The sequence below is a fragment of the Penicillium chermesinum genome, assembly GCF_028974085.1.
Source record: "Penicillium chermesinum strain IBT 19713 chromosome Unknown utg000004l:1.0-3345178.0:1.0-3348027.0, whole genome shotgun sequence".
Classification (NCBI taxonomy): Eukaryota; Fungi; Ascomycota; class Eurotiomycetes; order Eurotiales; family Aspergillaceae; genus Penicillium; species Penicillium chermesinum.
In genome coordinates this window covers 146,063-163,110 of record NW_026695314.1, presented here as the reverse complement: position 1 = coordinate 163,110, position 17,048 = coordinate 146,063, and the positions used below count along the sequence as shown (strand labels likewise).

Sequence of the window (17,048 nt, the reverse complement as noted above, 5' to 3'; positions counted from 1 at the left end):
AACATGCAGCGAGTTCGGGGTCCAATAGTAATAGACATTCGGGCTAAGAAATTCCAAACAAAAACTCCAGCTCAGGCTAATGCAGAGCTTGGAATGCAGGGCACTAGAACAGGATTCCCGCTACGCATCCAAAATGACAGTTTACATGATGTATACCTTCTTCATCTCCTCTTCATCAAAAACTTCACCGGTGGTGGGGTCTTTGACTTTGCCTGCTTCCACAGCACCAAGGTTTCTGCTGATGTCTAGCAGCCTTGCTTTCCCATAGACACGGCCGTTGGGCAGCACAATGGGGTCAGCTTCCACATAGCTCTTTGAATGATGAGCATAGGGCATCTTGCGAGCGAGTTCATTCAGCTCGGTTGAGCAGATTGGACACACAGACGTGCTTGTAGACTGGGAATTGGAGCTAGAGGATGTGTAGGCAGAGTGGCATAGAGGTGTCTTGAGGGCTGAGAGCCCGGCAGATAGCGCAATGTGTAGGAGTGGTTGTGATGGCAGGGAGAGCAGCTCATGATGAGTCTTCACAAACAGATCTGCAAGAAACTTCCAGCGATCTAGCGAAAATAAAGTCTTAAATAAGAAAAATTATCAACAATAATCCATCAATCAAAGAAGGGCCATTTCTTACCTTGTAGGGTTCCGCTCTAGTATTCTGGTTGAACACGAGCAATCCAGCTGCTTGCATGATTTCACTATTCTGTGACTCATGGTTAGGGGTGAGATATTTGCGAGCGTGGAGGATTGCCTCGAGTTTCTTTGATTGATCTTGTGTCCGAACCATCTCGATGTACTGTTGTAGACGCAGCTCAAACTCGAGGGTATGCTGATGGCAAAAGAGTAAGCGGCAAACTCAATACATGTCGGCCTTTTTGTTGGGAGGTTCGGAGAGGGCAATTTCAAACTCACATGGCTCTTCTTTAGGGCAGCTTTGTTCTCCCCACACCACTGCAACGCCTCTTTGGTTTCCCCGCGGCGCAAACTTTCCACCACTCGTTGGCACTGGGTGAAGACAGTCAAATCTACAATGTCTTCAATATCACGCTCTTGAGCCAGTTGCTTTGCGCTGTCAGAGTACCCCGACCGGAGCATATGGTCGACTAACAATCGGTCTAAACGCACCCGTGACCATTGGTCATACTTGACATCGACCAAGCTCGGGATCTGATGCAAAGTCTCTAGGTGTTGGATGCGCTTGCGGGACTGATTCTGGATTTTCTTCTCTTCTTCCTGTAAGCTTTCCATCTTGCGCTTCAACCCTTGCATCCGTGAGATCATGGCGTCGAGAGCTGCTAGTGTTTGGTCGGGCGTCTGTCGGTTCGACAACGAGGCATTAGCTGCCTCTCTGAGTGCTGGGAGTACATAGTCCTTTTCTCGTTCGACTGCGCGCTGGACCGTCTTGAAATTTCTTCGAGCAAGTTCATGGGGGAGGCGGAGGAGTGGTTGGTCCTGTGCGATACCAACGGATTAGCTCCCGGTGTCTTTCGATGACGTCGTCGGCAACAAACCAAGATGAGATGACTCTCAGGGTTTAACTTTGTGGATGTTAATTCAGCAGCCATCGTCGGTGCCACTGTGAGAAAGCGTGTTGGCTGGGATATTCTTGGGGTTGAGGTGAGTGAGCCGAAGCGAAGCTGTAGAGATCGACGAAGAGGGGACTAAATGCGGAGACACGGGGATGGTCACGAGATCCCGCTGGAGCATCCGAACCATCAATATAGATTCATGGAAGGAATAGAAAACTAAGCTATAAGGGATAGAACGGAGGTATTTCTTTTCTTTTCTTTTCTGTTCTTTTTTCTTTCACTGTGAAAGCATAGATTCGAGGAACTATGGAAAAAAAATCTTCAGCCCGATTTCCCTTTTAACCGTAAGACTCCGGAGACAATAAATCAAAAAAGTAAAACGAAAGCAAGCTAAAATATGGTACAGGAAATAGAGCGGCGAGCAGGCTCTTCCTGATCTAGTCGCTGTCATCGCTGTCATCAGCCTTGGACTTTCGGCGCTCTTTCTTTTCCTTCTTCTCCTTCTTCTTGCGCTTGCGCTCGGCCTTCTCCTCGGCAGTCTCGCCATCGTGCTTGCGCTTCTTCTTGTCGTCGTCGGCGGGAGTCTCGATCACATCCTTGACGGCCACTTCCTTAGCAGGGGTAACAACGGGAGTAGGGGCGGCAGCTTCTTCGACTTCCTCAACTACACTGTAGTCCTTGTAGTCATTCTTCCACTTAGCAGGAGTAGCCTCGTTGGTGCGACCGAATTTCTAGTTCACCAATTAGCACACTAGCACACTAGCACACTAGCACATATTAAAGTCAAGTAGAATGACTTACGTCCAGCTGGCCAGCAGACTTGAGCTTCTTCTTCTCAAGGGCAACTGGGCCCAGACCCCACCGGCGAGGGTACAGATCGCGCTCCATGATGCAACGCTTGACCTTGGCAACAACACCATGGTCACAGGTGGTAAGGTCGGCGGTGGACATCTGAGCAATGCCAATAGCAATAGCCTCACCCTTAGTGGTCATCAAAACAACCTCCTCGTGAACTTCAATGTTATCCTCTGGAGAAATCAAATTAGCTTTCCACTGGAGGTTGGGGGTTACATGTAAAAGCACACACCATAACGCAGAAGACCAGGAATCATCAACTTAGCACCGTAGCAAACAGCATTAACAGCACTGTCCTTCACAACAATACGCTTGTAAGTAAGGAGAAGGCTCTCAAGAGGGTTGATAACTTTGCGCAAGAGGCTCTCATCACGCTTGTTGTCGTAGACCCACTGAGCATCAAGGACATCGTGCAGCGTAACCATGCCTTCCTCCTCATTCATAGCTCCACTGCGCACACGACGCAGCTCCTGCATGTGGGCACCAACACCCAGCAACAAACCCAGGTGTACACAAAGAGTACGGATGTATGTGCCAGCCTCACAGCTGACCCAGAAAACACCCAGGTGGCGGTCGTTGTCAAACTCACAGAGCTTGATATCGTGAACGGTACGAATACGGAGCTGGCGCTTCACAGCAGAGATAAGAGGGGGACGCTGGAACAGGGCACCAGTGAGGCCCTCCAAAGCGCGGCGGAACTGGGCCTCACCACCGGGCAACTTGTCGTGAAGGCGAATGACACAGACATATTCCTTACCAGCACCCTGCTGAGACTTGACCAGGCGAGTAGCACGATCAATACAGACAATCAAACATCCAGTGACCTTGGGGTCGAGGGTACCACTGTGACCAGTCTTTTCGGTTCTATGGCGAGATGCGGTTAGAACTAGTCGATTTCGGCGAAAAAGCAGCTATGGGACGAAACGGGCTTACCTCAGGATACGCTTCATCCAAGCCACGACCTCGTGACTGGAAGGGTTGGAAGGCTTGTCGAGATTGATGACACCGGAGCTAATGTATGATTTCAAGTCACGCTTAAGGGGGGAAGAGCCGGCTGGAATTGGGGTGAAGTGGGGGGTTTTCGCATTCACTACACAAGGACACAGTTAGCCAGGTACCCCGACATGGAGAATTTTTTTTTTCCCGCTGGACGTACAGTGAGTGTAATTCTTCAGGAGAAGAGGCCAATGAGCGCTAGAAACGTCACGAGCGACTGCCTCTGGCTTGATGATGTAGTCCATGTCTTGGTTCGTAGCGGCAGCCATGTTGGATGGTGAAGGTGGTGCTGTTGCAAACTAGAAATTCGATCGAGGAAAAGGAAATTTTTGGAGTGCGGCAGCTGGGTTTCCTTATTTGGGTTAGCGTAATATTCACCACGTGACAGAAAAAACGGACTATACAACAATTCCCTCCTAGCCTGGACATGTACCGTACGGGACAAAAAGGAATGAGAATGTTACCTACTTAATGCTATACGGTCTCGTACAAGCGAGATTGCTGACCATTGCTAAGGCAGAACTTACGGCGCAGAGAAGGTAGTCTTTGCGAAGGCTGGTGAAACGATGTGAAATATGCTATGTACTAAAAATCTCTCCATGGAACGCTGGGCGCGATCCCATATTTTGATTCACCCCTGGCCAAATTCAGAAATTCTCTATGGGAAAATGTGTTCATGACAGAGCATGGTGTGTAATGTCGGGGTTGCACATTCTTATCCTCCTCCGAGTCTTTGGCCAGAGCCCCAGCTTCGCCAGGAGTCGGGAAGTGGCGGTCTCTCTGTATTTGCACCCTCTCGAGCTTCATGGGGTTGTGATGGGCGCCAAAAGCGACCGTATTCGCGTCTCCCCACATCCTCAGTATATCTCGCAAAATAACGGCGCACGACTGCGGGTGTCTTCAAATAGTCTTTCCCGCCGCCAAACGCCGGCCAAATCCGAGTGAGGAATTCCCATTGGTGGGCGGCCACAATTCCCATGCTCTCAGCCAAGGCAGCGTCCCAGCCGTTGGAAACAAAAGCGATCACCAGCATAGCCCAAGGAAGATATTCAACCCTGATTTGAATGAACAGCAAGTGTGTCGTAGTGCCTCGGTTGTCCAGGGAATAGGTATAAATCATGGCCATGATCAATGCTATGAGGAAAGACTTTAGTTTCCAGTCTCAGCGCTCGACGCGATCCGACGACTTACCGGACGTCAGGACGTAGTTGCCAAGGTAGAAGCCTGAGGTAAGCTGGGCAACGTTAGCATGTCGAGCACGACTGGGCTACCGTGGGAAGATGCAGAATTGATAGAAATGAATGATATTGGGAGTAGACGACAAAGATATTACGGAGAATGTAGGGCACCATAACCACCGATGCGAACTTATAGGATCACAGCAGCTATCTCAATAGGCAGTCCCACCAATCCCACACCGCATGCAGCGCCTTTTGGATTTTGCGAATGTGGCACTGCACGGGATGCAGGGGTAATCTTCCTCACTTCCAGGAACCGCTTCAGCTAGAAAAGGGCTGGGCGGGCAGATATGCGAGGTGGCAAAGGGTTTGGGTACGGGAAAAAGAAGAAAGAGGGGGAAACACGACTCAACGAGATATCAACCCGAATCACGCGAGTCACTTACCAGGATGGAAGATGCTACGAAGACGAGGTAGACGAAGAAGTCTCCGGGATGGCTCAGTCGCGCAGATTTACGCTCCAGGTGGCTGCCATAGGTAAACACTAAGGCAGGTTAGCACCTGAATGCATCACACAGATACAGCACACTGCGTCATACTGAAATAAAGGTCAAAGAAGAAATTGAGCTTCGGACCGGTTAGCAGGAATGGTGTGACCAGGCGCCATATCTCTGGAGGAAACTTGAAAACGAGGCCCGGCACGAACAAAACATAATATGAACTGAGCAGGCCACCGATGACAAGGAGAGATTGGACTAATGTCAGAGTCACGATAGTTCTGGCAGGCTTGTTAGCCTAGGTAGTTGACACCAACGAGGCAGCGCGCATTACCTGGTCACTGGAGGTGCTGCCCAGTAGACCGCCTGGATATCCATATTGAGCCAGAATGGGGGTGTAGATACAATGAGTTGTGAAGCTAGAAGCAGGACCTCATGCTAACCAACACCGCGAGTGGGGAAGAAGAAGAAGAGGAAAAGAGAAGCGGAACGAAATTAAAACGTGTGCAGAGGCCGGGGATGGGATTTATCCGAGATCCGCGTTTCTTGGCACAGCCTCATTGTAGCCTGATGGCCTTGAGGTTGCTCTATGCCATTGGTAACCAAGTTAGTCAAGACTCGGACTATATCCAAGGATTTTTTTATCTTGGTTGAATTAAAACAGCAGACTTGAGGTATTTCTCCGTCGTTGGTACCATTCTTGGGTGGATCTATATTTTGCAGGTATTTGCAGAGCCTCGAACAGACAGACCACCCCCGGGACCCTCAATCCATACATCCCAGGTCTTGTCGTTTTTAGGTCTTCCGCAGACAACCAGTTGCTCATCTACAAATAGAGGAGCGAGATTTCTGTACTCAATATCCTGCATTCGAAGGTTCCCTTTGCTTAGCTGCTTGTTGAGCACCCCGAGTAAAAGCGTCAAAGTCAGTGGTCCATGGACTAACAGATTTCGGTAGCCTTCTTGGTTCTGGGTATACTCAAGATCGAGATGGATCGAGTGTGCATTGAAGGTCAGTGCAGAGAACCGAAAAAGCAAAGCTCTGGTGGGTAAAATACTATGGCGGAATGTCGCATCGGAGGGCGCTGCGAAGAGATTATAATCAGTATCACCGAGGAAAGCAACAGTTTTCTATAATCGAGAGCTTTCAAAATGACTGTACCTTTGACTATGCGACCTGGGTTTGAAAACCCTATCTTATCAAGGTTGATTTGCTCTGCAGTCTTAGGTCGCATGAAGATAAGGTCCCGGTTCTCGATTAAGGATGATGCCCCTGGGTCTGCTTCATCTTTCCGCCATATACGGCTAAAAGTCTGATCTTCGGTCTCATCCTCATGGACTCTGCCTACACGGCGTTCTATCGTCACGATCACCTTCTCGTCTCCTTCGTGTCCTTTGACTGCCACATTGCGAATAGATTCGATACAAACAGTCCTACTACCATCTAGGGAAAGGTCTTGTTTGAAGAATCGAATCTTCCCCCCAGCCCATAGTCGTCGATCGAAAGGATGCCCTGGTGTATGGAGCACGTCGGTACCATTGGGAGAGCAGTTGTGATAAAGTCACTTGAGGTGGGAAGTAGATCAGATGGTGCCCTATCGGCAGTGGGCTTGGTCTGGTAACCGATGGAAGACTAGCTCGAATGTCGTGGGTTCCTATTGATTCGGCTAGGAGCTCATGAAGAGTCAAATTGAGCAGATGCGATGGTTGAGGTTGTAGATAATCGAAGCTCAATGGTAATTTCCGAGTCGTGAGATCGCCGTGGATGCGCTCTGATAGTGAGCTAAACCTGCGGCAATTCAAACCCCGAAGGGCAGCGCGCCGCAGCAGTCTCGCATTCATTAGGGAGAAACACAAGGATTGACTGCACGATGTTGTAACATATGCCGGCCCAAGCTGTATAAACAAGGACCGTAAAATCACGAAACGAGACCGAGGCTTTTTACTCTTAAGGAGGTGTGTATTCTCTAAAAGCTAAGGTGGCCCTCTTCTTGGGGGGGGTAAATATGACTAAATGATCACGGCTCCACCGCCCTTCGAACCTGAATCTGGCTGCCCCGTAGACGGAGAAATTGCCGGCAGAAAAAGTGCTTTCCCGCCCTTGCCGTCACAATGTCATGAGAAAAGGCGGTAAGGCGATAAAGATGAAGGTTTGTCCTGTTTGTTCTTGGCAGCACACCGCCTGGGAAATTTGCCGACGCGAGGAGGGTTCGATAGTCCAATAGTTCGAAAGGTGGCTTCGAATGGGTTTATTTTGGCCAATGGATCGAGTTCTATAAGTAAAAAGGCCCTTTTCCCTTTGTTTACCACACTAGATTACACTCGCCCGCCATGGATCCTCTTAAGGTGGTGTTTCTGGGCCCATTGGCATCTTTCTCCCACCAGGTTTGTGTTGCCCCACAACTGAAAGTGACAATTTCCCTACTTGACGTTGGGTTTGCTAATTCTCGAATCCAGGCAGCCGCAGAGTCATTTGCCAAAAGCTCTTCAGTATTACTCCCACAGGCGTCTTTTGCCGACGCCTTCTCCGCCATCCAGAAACAAGAAGCAGACTACGCTGTTATTCCCTGCGAGAACTCTACCAATGGCTCCGTCGTTCAGACACTCGATCTCCTCGCTGACCGAAACAACCAATATAACGACGTCAAAGTATGCGGCGAATACTACCTTACAGTCCGCCACTGCCTTTTGGTTAATAAAGGGTCATATCCCAATGGTTGGACTGGGTATGATGGCTCAATCCGAAAACTATATACCCATCCACAAGTGTGGGGACAGTGCGACAAGTTCCTCTCGCAGTACTTCAAGGACATTGAGAGACAAGACGTATCATCTACGTCCAAAGCGGCTGAGATAGTGGCTGAGGAGCCTAATGAAAAGACCGCGGCCATTGCAAGCCGGTTTGCCGCGGAGTATCATGGTGTAAACGTGCTGAAAGAGAACATTGAGGACCGAGCTGATAATACAACTCGGTTCCTGATTCTGAGGAATGTCCTCGTCGAACGGACCGCCCGCTTGGATCTTGACATATCCAGCCTGACCACTACGCAAGATGAGTCGTTAAATACACACAAGACACTCATCTCCTTTTCCGTCAATCATACTTCCCCGGGTGCTTTGGCTGACGCATTGGTTATATTCAAAACACACGGCCTGAACCTAACTACGATCAATACCAGGCCAAGCCTACGGCGTGCCTGGCAGTATATATTCTTTGTGGAGTGTGGGTGCACACCCTCAGATCAGAACAGAGATGCGGTGTCGAAAGCCCTCAACGATCTACGCCAAGTCACTGAGGCCTGCAGGGATCTGGGAACTTGGAGAGACCGGCTGGGCCAAAGCAGATCTCGTGCTTCTCTTCTTTCGCTCGGCCAGCATTATTTTGATGATTCACGAATGGGCAAATGCATCCAACCGCACGGTAGTGATACCGCTACCTGACATAAAACTCATGGAACTACATTCCCAACGTCTCTCAGATACCGCCCTTAATTACTCAGATTAGCCACAGACAGCAAAACTTATTTGCGGTATCAACACTTTCCAATAGAATTGTTTTATTTGTATTTTAAGACCTATAACGAATGCGAGAATCAACGAGCGAAGGATCACCAGTTCATTCCGGAACATGGGCGACGAGAACAGCCGCGCAAGAGGACAATTTCCCTTCAGCTTACATTCGAGTGCTGGCGAAGGGCGATCGAACCTTGCAAGGAATCGCATCCAACTTTTCAAATTGCAATTTGCACCTCAACATCTTCTGTTCCGTCGCTGAAATAATTTCAGCGACTACGTTACAGAGCTTGGATGACCCTGGAGATCGCGAAAGTCAGTGCTAGTCTGTTGGATCGGGATTGGCCACTGACCTCTACGAGGCTTCATGAAGTTGGGGTCAGGCATTTTCAAGGAGTACACGAACTCCTGGGCCCCAGTCACGGGGACATCTTCATGATCCACGGGGCGAGCCGTCAGAACGCTCGCCGGCGGAGCTTCTGGCCGTTCATCCTCGCTCACTACGAGGGCGCTCAACCGTCAATCTAGGAGAAAGTTAGAAAAAAAATTTCCTGAGTTTCGACCAAATGACATACCATCGTAGAACTCGTCGTCATCGCTGTAATCGGCAAGCTGTTCAAAGTTCACCTTGTATCGCAGAATAGCTCCAATACCACCGAAGCCCTTCACGAACTGGTTACCTTCGCCAGACCGGTCAGAAACAAACTCTAGGGTGGCACCAAAGTCTTTGTAGGATTCAGCAAGCCACTCTAGGAAAGAGTTGGTATCAACCACCTCCATCTCAGCGCCAGTCTCTTTGTCTTGGAAGAGCTCCCGGTTGCTCTCCTGGGCCTTGGTAGTGTGGAGAATGATTTCTTCGCCGACTGAGTTCTTCAAAACCCATCGAGTTACGTCCAGGTTCTCGTATACGATGAGAGTCTCGGCTGCGCCCAGCTCCAGTGCCTTGAGGGTATCCTCAACACCATAACAGACCTTGCCAGTGTCCTGGCTGATCTCGTCGAAATACCTGCCAATAAGCTTCTTCTCTTGGATGAACTTGACATTGCTGAGAGTCTCTGCAGCAAGTTCAATGGCCTGGTTAAACCCGTTCTCACCACCGTATGACACATCGACAACCTTGATGACCTTGGCTTGTAAGCGCTGGTCGAATAGATCAGACTGGTTCAAGTCGTTCTTGAAGTCGGCCGAACCGGCCAACACAATTCCAGCAACGTTGACTTTGTCGTTTGTGATGTAGTTCTGCACCGCCAACTCGGCGATCTTACGAACGTAGTTATGACGCTTTTCCTCACGCAGACGCGCGAAACGCAAAGCAGACTGACCACCACGGCCCTGTAAAACAGCAAAAGAGACGAATTAGACGTATAAACTCGATGACTGAGGAACATGATATTGACTTACGTGCTTCTTGGGTAGGTCGACGCTGAGACGCTGAATAATCTCACGGGTGTTACCGCTCAGGGTACCGAAAAGCGCACCGTTACCGTCCATGATAATGAAACCGAATTTCTGGTCCGACTCCAGCAACTCGCTCAGGGCTTCAGTGTGGAACTTGTTATCACACAGGTAAAGGGATGTGTTGATGGGTTTAAAAGGTTCGAAGTCAATGTTGATCTTTCGCTCCTTTCCTTCCGAGGTGATAATTTCACCACAGTAGACCACCAAGCCATTCGGCGGAACCTTGTTGTATAGCTTCAGACGCTGCTGGGTGGATGTAATGGCCGACAGAACGGAAAGTCTGTTCACTCGGGACTTGATGTTGGAAGCAGTACCCTGATATGGAGAATTAGGTGGGGTGACGAGGGGTATGCATCGGGGCCAGGGGCACATACGTATTCTTCTGCCAACATCTTCGCTGCGCGAGAAATCTGATCCTTGGGGGCTATCCCGGCCATTAGTCATGTAACCATAGCACCAAAAAAGAGGAGTACGTACGGATGATGAGGGAAATCATAGAGGTTCCATTTCCGCGGGCGGCTTCGAGACGCTTGATCAGCTTCTTGACCTTCCAGATCTCAATGTTCTTCTCCGCCTCGTTTCCTTGCTGCTGCTGATCCTTGGAGCTCATCTTGGGCGAGGCTCAAGTGGTTTGCGACCACGGGACAAAGTATCAAGAGGCCTTGCCTATCGACGCCTAGTCGGGGTCAAAAATGAAGACCCAAAGAAATAAAGACTAAGCCTGGAAGAAGTGTAAGTTCTCAGTCTGATGGCGTATAATATATAGAAGTTTGATGCGCTCAAAAGGTGCAAACGTACCTGGTTGACGTAGAGATCCGGCAGTAAATTTCCATCAGGCACACCGTGGGGTTTCGCCCGGGCGAGGGTGGTGGGCTGAGTAAGCACACTGACGTCCACGGGTGGGTGTGTATTGTTTGTAATCTATATGATCTGTGTATTTTTCTTTTCCCGCACTCCTCGCCCGGATCGCTGCCGTCCTCTGTATCGATGCTGTATTAGGAGTGTATAAAGGCTCGACCAGGTGTGCCCAATACCTGGTTTCCAGGCCTTCATATATGGCTCCACTAGGGACTATTACCTAGGTAGTAGAGCGCCTGGGAAAAGGATTTTCACTCAGGCGTAATTGGGTCAACGTCACGGGAGGATTCGTGCTGGAAGGTTGCCTGACAAAATATCTAATTAAAAAACGCGGTCTGTGACAATCTATGCATCGAAACTCGTACAGTAGACCTTGGAAGTGTCAGAACGTAAGAGCCCGCTTACGTCTCAACGGCAGCAGAGCCATTGTAAGGCAGATCACTGTAGTACGAATCTTTATATGGCTCTTTATGTATGAATAGTTGCAAGTACATTGAGGTCCACCATTCCCGTCTTTTCCCTGTCTGGTATCGGTAATATAATAGCATAGCACAATTTCTCGAGTCCTAACTGATCATGCAATGACGGAAAGAGTGAGGATGCCTCTAGTATATTGATGACATTTACATGAGTAGAGTCACTGCCTACACTGGATACCGTATAGCCCAATACCATACAGCTGATTGTAGTCCTTTCTTCATTCCTCCTTCTCTGTCACCGGTTGCTCTGTGGCCCAAGACCAGTACAGCCCTATCGCAGTAAGTAGCGCCATGGCTCCTTCGAACGGTGCTACGTCTTTCCAGCCCCCACCTGCGCGGTGGAAAACAAACATGGCGAGGAGCCGCCCAGGAATAGCCGTCAGCATCATGGGGATATTGTTTTGATATGCCGCCAGACCATAGAAAGTACCCAGGGAGATGGAGGTCAAGCTACAGCAGAAAAGTCAATTACTGCCAGCAGTTTCATCACATATTCAGGTGCCACCGGGCTGAACCTCGGGATACCTAGGTATATACCTCAGAGCCTGAATGGTCCCATTCCCAAGACCCTGCATGGGCGAATTAGGGAACTTGGCAGCGACGCCAGGGCATACCAATGTGTAAACGCCGCTCACCAAGAGGGGTAATGCCTGGATACCGAATGTATACTGCGATGGGCGAATCCCATTTCGCCTGGAAGCCTGAGGATTGGACATCGCGATGACTCAAAGAGTATGGGGTCGAGGGTGCAGAAGAGTGAGTCTACCTAGAACCGGAAGACGGCAAGTTGCACCGGGCGTAAGCTTTAAGGTGGATCAGGGTTTGTCCGTGAGGCCGGACGTTTAGCATTATATTCCAGCCTCAGCCTTGGGATAATGTATCATGCTGAAACGTGAGAAGAGCTATATAATCCAAATGCCCCTTTGGAGGGGGGCATGATCGATCTTCCCCGGATGAAAATTCCCAAGCCTTCCAACTTCACGTTGATTGAACTTGATCGCAACTTCCGTGTTTACACAACCGTGGGTGCTACACTACATGGAGACTAGCGCGGGTACAGTCGCAAGTTAGAAGTTACGAGAAACGAGGAAACCACGAAACCAGCGAACCAGGCCTTATCATGGCTATCGTAGACCCCACACTTCTGTAGCTCCGTTTCTTATCTCGGGGTCTTCTGTCACCCTGCTTCCTTTTGCTCTTCCACGCCTAGGGGTAAATTTATTGTCCTACTAATCCCGCGACACCAAGCTGGGGTCACGGAGGCATGGCGGAAAATACGAGCGGTAGTGGTACCCACGACGCCCTTGGGATTTCGGGGTCTCCGAGCTCCTACGATTACAGCCGATTAGGTCGAGAAAATCCAATCATCGAGGCAGAAAACCTCGGCCGTGGACGGTTTGTCGTGTGATCCAAATGGATGTAGTTAGCAGACTTTGCTGATTAATGCTTCATATCCAGGTCGAGTTCATTTTCCCGGCTGCGACAGGCAGGTGGGCCGAACAGTATTGACAATTTTGCTCGATCGTGGCAAAGAGCCGCGTGCTTCCCTGAGGTGCTCCCGCGTCACGCGTCCTTTGTATCGGCGGACTCCGACGATGAATTTGCCATTGCTACGGGTGGAGATTTCGTGTCAAGAAGTCCATTGTCCGTTGGGCGACATTCGGATGCAGAGCGGCCTCTGCTCTCCGACGATTCGGGCGACGAGGAGTATAATGGTGATGGTTTGCAAATCCACGGCCCTAGAAGAGCTCTGCCAACTACAGGACTGCTGGGATCCTCACTGGATCGAAGCTTTGCTGCCTCGTATGGAACGATCTCTTCTCGCGTGAGCGAGTCCGCCCGCCGTAATGCAATACAGTTTCACCGCGAGCACCAGACCCATGCGGACGGTCTAGATGACCCTGGTCGAGAACCCCTTCTACTTAAACATGTCCAGCATGAGGATGGCACTAAAGAAGACATTGTCATTGGGCAGTCAACAGTTCCACAAACCATCTTCAACTCCGTAAACGTGTTAATTGGGATTGGGCTTTTGAGTCTCCCGCTAGCAATGAGATATGCTGGGTGGTTCCTGGGCCTTCTATTTCTGGTTTTCTCCGCGGTGACCACATCATACACAGCAAAGGTCCTTGCCAAATGCCTTGATGTGGACAAGACTCTGGTGACATATGCCGATCTGGCCTATATTAGCTTTGGGCACCATGCTCGTCTCATTACAAGTTTCCTGTTCTGTGTCGAGCTACTAGGTGCTTGTGTCGCCCTAGTAGTTCTCTTTGCGGACAGTCTATTTGCACTACTTCCTGGTTTGAGCATCCTTCAATGGAAATTAGTGTGTGGGTTAATACTGGTACCGTTGAACTTTCTGCCATTACGGTTCCTCAGTGTGACCAGCATTCTGGGCATCATTTCATGCACATCCAGTAAGTCCTACTCTATAGCCCAAGTGGAGACCTTCCTCTGACTGCTGACCTCCCCAGTCGTGATCCTCATTTGCGTCGACGGCTTGATAAAACCTGACTCGCCGGGCTCACTGCAACAGCCCGCCAAAACATTCCTGTTTCCTGAAAACTGGGCTACCCTCCCTCTAAGTTTTGGACTCATTATGTGTAAGTCGAGTCACCTCATCTACGCTAAAGTTCTGGGTTCCTGACAAGAAAAAAAAAAGCACCATGGGGTGGACACGGTGTCTTCCCTAACATCTACCGGGATATGAGGCATCCACACAAATACCAAAAGAGTCTCTGGACTACTTATGTATTTACGGTAGGACGAGCCCATGTAACCCCAACGGGGAATTCTTAGTAATATAGCGCTGACTAGGACTTTCACAGTTTTCTCTGGACTGCTCTATGGCACTTATTGGCTGGTTGATGTTTGGTGATACCGTTCGTGACGAGGTGACGGCGAACGTTCTTAGTGTCGATGCATACCCAAAGGTGCTCTCTGTTTGCATTATAATTTTCATTTCAGTCATCCCCCTCTCAAAGGTTCCCCTCAAGTAAGTACTTGTGCGTCACCCACCAGGGGATAATCGCTAACTACAACAGCGCTCGTCCTTTGGTAGCGACATTCGAAGTCCTTTGTGGTGTTAGTCCAAGTCACACACCCTCCGAGGACAGCGCCGGGCCTGGGAAAATGCTACAATTCCTCCGGGCATTGGTGAAGGTATTCACCGTGGCTCTCATAGTCGGCCTGGCCATTGTTTTCCCAGCATTCGACCGAATCATGGCCTTCCTCGGGTCTTTTCTTTGCTTCTCGATCTGCATCATCTTCCCCCTCGCGTTCTACCTTAAAATATTCGGGAAGGAGATAAGTCCACGCGAACGAATTCTCGATTGGTCCCTGCTGATAATTTCTTGCATTCTGGCAGCGGTAGGAACTGTCTGGGTTTTCCTGCCGCGTGAAATGATCGCCGGAGGCTAAGGCCGCAGTGAGAGCACGCAGCTCCGGTGGCGTGGTCAGGATCGTCATGCCCGCAGGAGAATAGTGAAGTTGTTTCTCTTATGACCGGGATTTAGCATTTCTTTTTTGAATGACCGTGCAACTGCTTTCCCATTATAGGTCCATAGTTGATAGATCAGTTTTGAAGTCCGACGAGACTCTGCCAAATGGAACCCAATGCTTTCCAAAATATCCTGCAGTCTCCTCTCGGTCAGATAACGGGAATTGTCCACACAAGCTGCTGGCAAAACAAGAAAGAGGGATGGCGTAAATGGGATGGGACAGTCGGACGCCAAGAATTTAACACAACGTTTGAGCATGTCGCCCCTGCCAGCGGGGTCTGGTACATAGTTGAGCACCAACGAAAGGCTGATTATATGAAATCGCTCTTCTTCCGTACGTGGCAATGGCCTTTCCATGAAATCTTGCTTGAGAATCCCTGGCTCCTGGGAATTCAAATCGATTCGTGACACCTCCAATGCCGCAGTCTTGGAGCAAAGATTCTTTGTGCTCAAGGCCCCTACTTCAAGGACCCGTAGTTTCGGCATTGACTTCTCCCATTGGTTGAGGTGAGGCTGAATCCAGTGTATTAAGGTTTTGCTTGAATCCCCTCCTCTTTCCATGGATTGGCCCAATTTGCTGGCTATTTGATAACTTTCCAAGCCGCCGTTTGCTTCGATTTGAGCATCTATTTTACTCACCTCAATCTGATCCCCAGCCTGTTCGGCCCGCGCCCGAGCTTTGAGGAGTTGGTGATGGGACCGGATCAAGGTGCGCGTAGCTTTGGCTGATAGAGCGGCATTCTTGGACTTGATAAGAGGCGGCCGGGAACTAGACAACAGGGCCGGTCGTTGAGATCGACGCTTTGCTGGCATTTTGAGACCAGGATGAAGGAAATCGACATTCAAAAGGCTCCAGATAACGTCATGTAGGTTGCATGGCTTAGAGAGGTAGAGCTATCGTCCGTGTAATCCGAACGCGACCTGATTCCTTGGGGGGGCTAAGTCTATTCTGCTTGTTGAAATGTTTCTCCTCTCTATATTAAGAAAATACTGCCGGGTCTCGCCGAGCGGAATCGATCATGAATGTGGGACTAGATGACTAAGCTATTGACTCAGCGTACAATCACCTGACCCACACAGTGCGGTAGGGTTTTCGCTTAGCGAAGCCAACCCAAATTGTTCGACTCTTGACACTGCGACAATCATCACGACAGCGGACGACAGCCATGGCCCCTAACACCAAGCAAGGTATGTCTATTCAGGTACTCAGACACCTTTGATCTTCTTGATTGCGAAATTGCGAACCTGCGAAACCGAACAAGCCTCGGATCATGGAGGAACCGCCCATTACATTGAAATCGAAATTTCCACAATGGATTAAATGCAGCACCAAATACGACCGATATCTTTGAGGAGCACACGCATTCCACGTCAATCACATATCTTGTCTCTCCTGCCATTATATTGGTTCGCCGCAGTGGTCTTCTACTTCGGATAGAGGATCTAGTCGCACGACCTCGCAATTTTCGCAATCTCGATATCAAACGCTCTGATGTGATTAGGATTATGATAGACGCTAACCAGTGTATGATTGACAGGCACCCGCCCCGCCGCCCGGGCTAATGCTGCCGCCAAGGCAGTTGTGAAGGGATCTTCCGTACGTTTCCCAGACTTTGTCCTTCACTAGTTGCGGGTATTGGACCTAAGAAGCCGAATGTTAACATTACCATGAATAGCTCCACAAGTCCCGCAAGGTTCGCACTTCGACCACCTTCCACCGCCCCAAGACTCTCCAGCTCTCGCGGTCCCCCAAGTACCCCCGTACCTCCATCCCCCATCAGCCCGCTCTCGATGCCCACAAGGTTGTCCTGTACCCTCTGAACACTGAGAGCGCCATGAAGAAGATTGAGGAGAACAACACCCTGGTCTTCATCGTTGATGTCAAGGCCAACAAGCGCCAGATCAAGGGCGCCCTCAAGAAGCTGTACGACGTCGATACCGTGAAGGTCAACACCCTGGTCCGGTATGTGCTTAATCTGATTGCTTCCTCGAAAGATAACGCCCCACTAATACTCATCCTCTGTAGCCCTGACGGCTCCAAGAAGGCCTTCGCCCGTCTGACCCCCGATGTCGATGCTCTGGACATCGCTGCCACCAAGCTCGCTATCGTCTAAAAAGGGCAGGGAATGGATTTCTTTGGGATTGGGCGAACTTTGTTTTCCACCGCGGTGATTCTGATACCAGCC

General features: G+C 49.9%; 8 protein-coding genes across 8 annotated transcripts; 3 read left to right on the top strand and 5 right to left on the bottom strand.

The window, feature by feature from the left end:
* Positions 1 to 141: 141 nt before the first annotated feature.
* Positions 142 to 1,562, bottom strand: N7468_004950 (FYV10 family protein; the record flags this gene model as incomplete). The annotated part of the gene is made up of 4 exons (XM_058474247.1): positions 142 to 573; positions 632 to 826; positions 910 to 1,449; positions 1,509 to 1,562. The coding sequence occupies 4 exons, from the start codon at positions 1,560 to 1,562 to the stop codon at positions 142 to 144; spliced, it is 1,221 nt and encodes a 406-aa protein (XP_058329987.1).
* Positions 1,563 to 1,963: 401 nt separating this feature from the next.
* On the bottom strand, positions 1,964 to 3,646 carry cbf5 (pseudouridine synthase CBF5; the record flags this gene model as incomplete). Its single annotated transcript, XM_058474246.1, has 5 exons — positions 1,964 to 2,257; positions 2,328 to 2,554; positions 2,614 to 3,245; positions 3,315 to 3,471; positions 3,538 to 3,646. The coding sequence occupies 5 exons, from the start codon at positions 3,644 to 3,646 to the stop codon at positions 1,964 to 1,966; spliced, it is 1,419 nt and encodes a 472-aa protein (XP_058329986.1).
* A 446-nt stretch (positions 3,647 to 4,092) lies between these two features.
* N7468_004948 (uncharacterized protein) lies at positions 4,093 to 5,430 on the bottom strand (the record flags this gene model as incomplete). The annotated part of the gene is made up of 5 exons (XM_058474245.1): positions 4,093 to 4,511; positions 4,569 to 4,611; positions 5,002 to 5,099; positions 5,155 to 5,333; positions 5,387 to 5,430. 5 exons carry the CDS (start codon positions 5,428 to 5,430, stop codon positions 4,093 to 4,095), a joined length of 783 nt encoding a protein of 260 aa, XP_058329985.1.
* Positions 5,431 to 7,382: 1,952 nt separating this feature from the next.
* N7468_004947 (prephenate dehydratase PHA2) lies at positions 7,383 to 8,492 on the top strand (the record flags this gene model as incomplete). The annotated part of the gene is made up of 1 exon (XM_058474244.1): positions 7,383 to 8,492. One exon carries the CDS (start codon positions 7,383 to 7,385, stop codon positions 8,490 to 8,492), a length of 1,110 nt encoding a protein of 369 aa, XP_058329984.1.
* A 232-nt stretch (positions 8,493 to 8,724) lies between these two features.
* On the bottom strand, positions 8,725 to 10,632 carry N7468_004946 (translation termination factor eRF1; the record flags this gene model as incomplete). Its single annotated transcript, XM_058474243.1, has 6 exons — positions 8,725 to 8,864; positions 8,918 to 9,064; positions 9,140 to 9,896; positions 9,966 to 10,337; positions 10,397 to 10,446; positions 10,500 to 10,632. 6 exons carry the CDS (start codon positions 10,630 to 10,632, stop codon positions 8,725 to 8,727), a joined length of 1,599 nt encoding a protein of 532 aa, XP_058329983.1.
* Positions 10,633 to 11,577: 945 nt separating this feature from the next.
* Positions 11,578 to 12,075, bottom strand: N7468_004945 (uncharacterized protein; the record flags this gene model as incomplete). Its single annotated transcript, XM_058474242.1, has 2 exons — positions 11,578 to 11,809; positions 11,897 to 12,075. 2 exons carry the CDS (start codon positions 12,073 to 12,075, stop codon positions 11,578 to 11,580), a joined length of 411 nt encoding a protein of 136 aa, XP_058329982.1.
* A 548-nt stretch (positions 12,076 to 12,623) lies between these two features.
* Positions 12,624 to 14,782, top strand: N7468_004944 (putative transporter; the record flags this gene model as incomplete). The annotated part of the gene is made up of 6 exons (XM_058474241.1): positions 12,624 to 12,754; positions 12,818 to 13,779; positions 13,837 to 13,965; positions 14,025 to 14,122; positions 14,191 to 14,357; positions 14,407 to 14,782. The coding sequence occupies 6 exons, from the start codon at positions 12,624 to 12,626 to the stop codon at positions 14,780 to 14,782; spliced, it is 1,863 nt and encodes a 620-aa protein (XP_058329981.1).
* Positions 14,783 to 16,028: 1,246 nt separating this feature from the next.
* N7468_004943 (60S ribosomal protein uL23) lies at positions 16,029 to 16,976 on the top strand (the record flags this gene model as incomplete). Its single annotated transcript, XM_058474240.1, has 3 exons — positions 16,029 to 16,050; positions 16,401 to 16,459; positions 16,539 to 16,976. The coding sequence occupies 3 exons, from the start codon at positions 16,029 to 16,031 to the stop codon at positions 16,974 to 16,976; spliced, it is 519 nt and encodes a 172-aa protein (XP_058329980.1).
* Between the last annotated feature and the right edge of the window lie 72 nt (positions 16,977 to 17,048).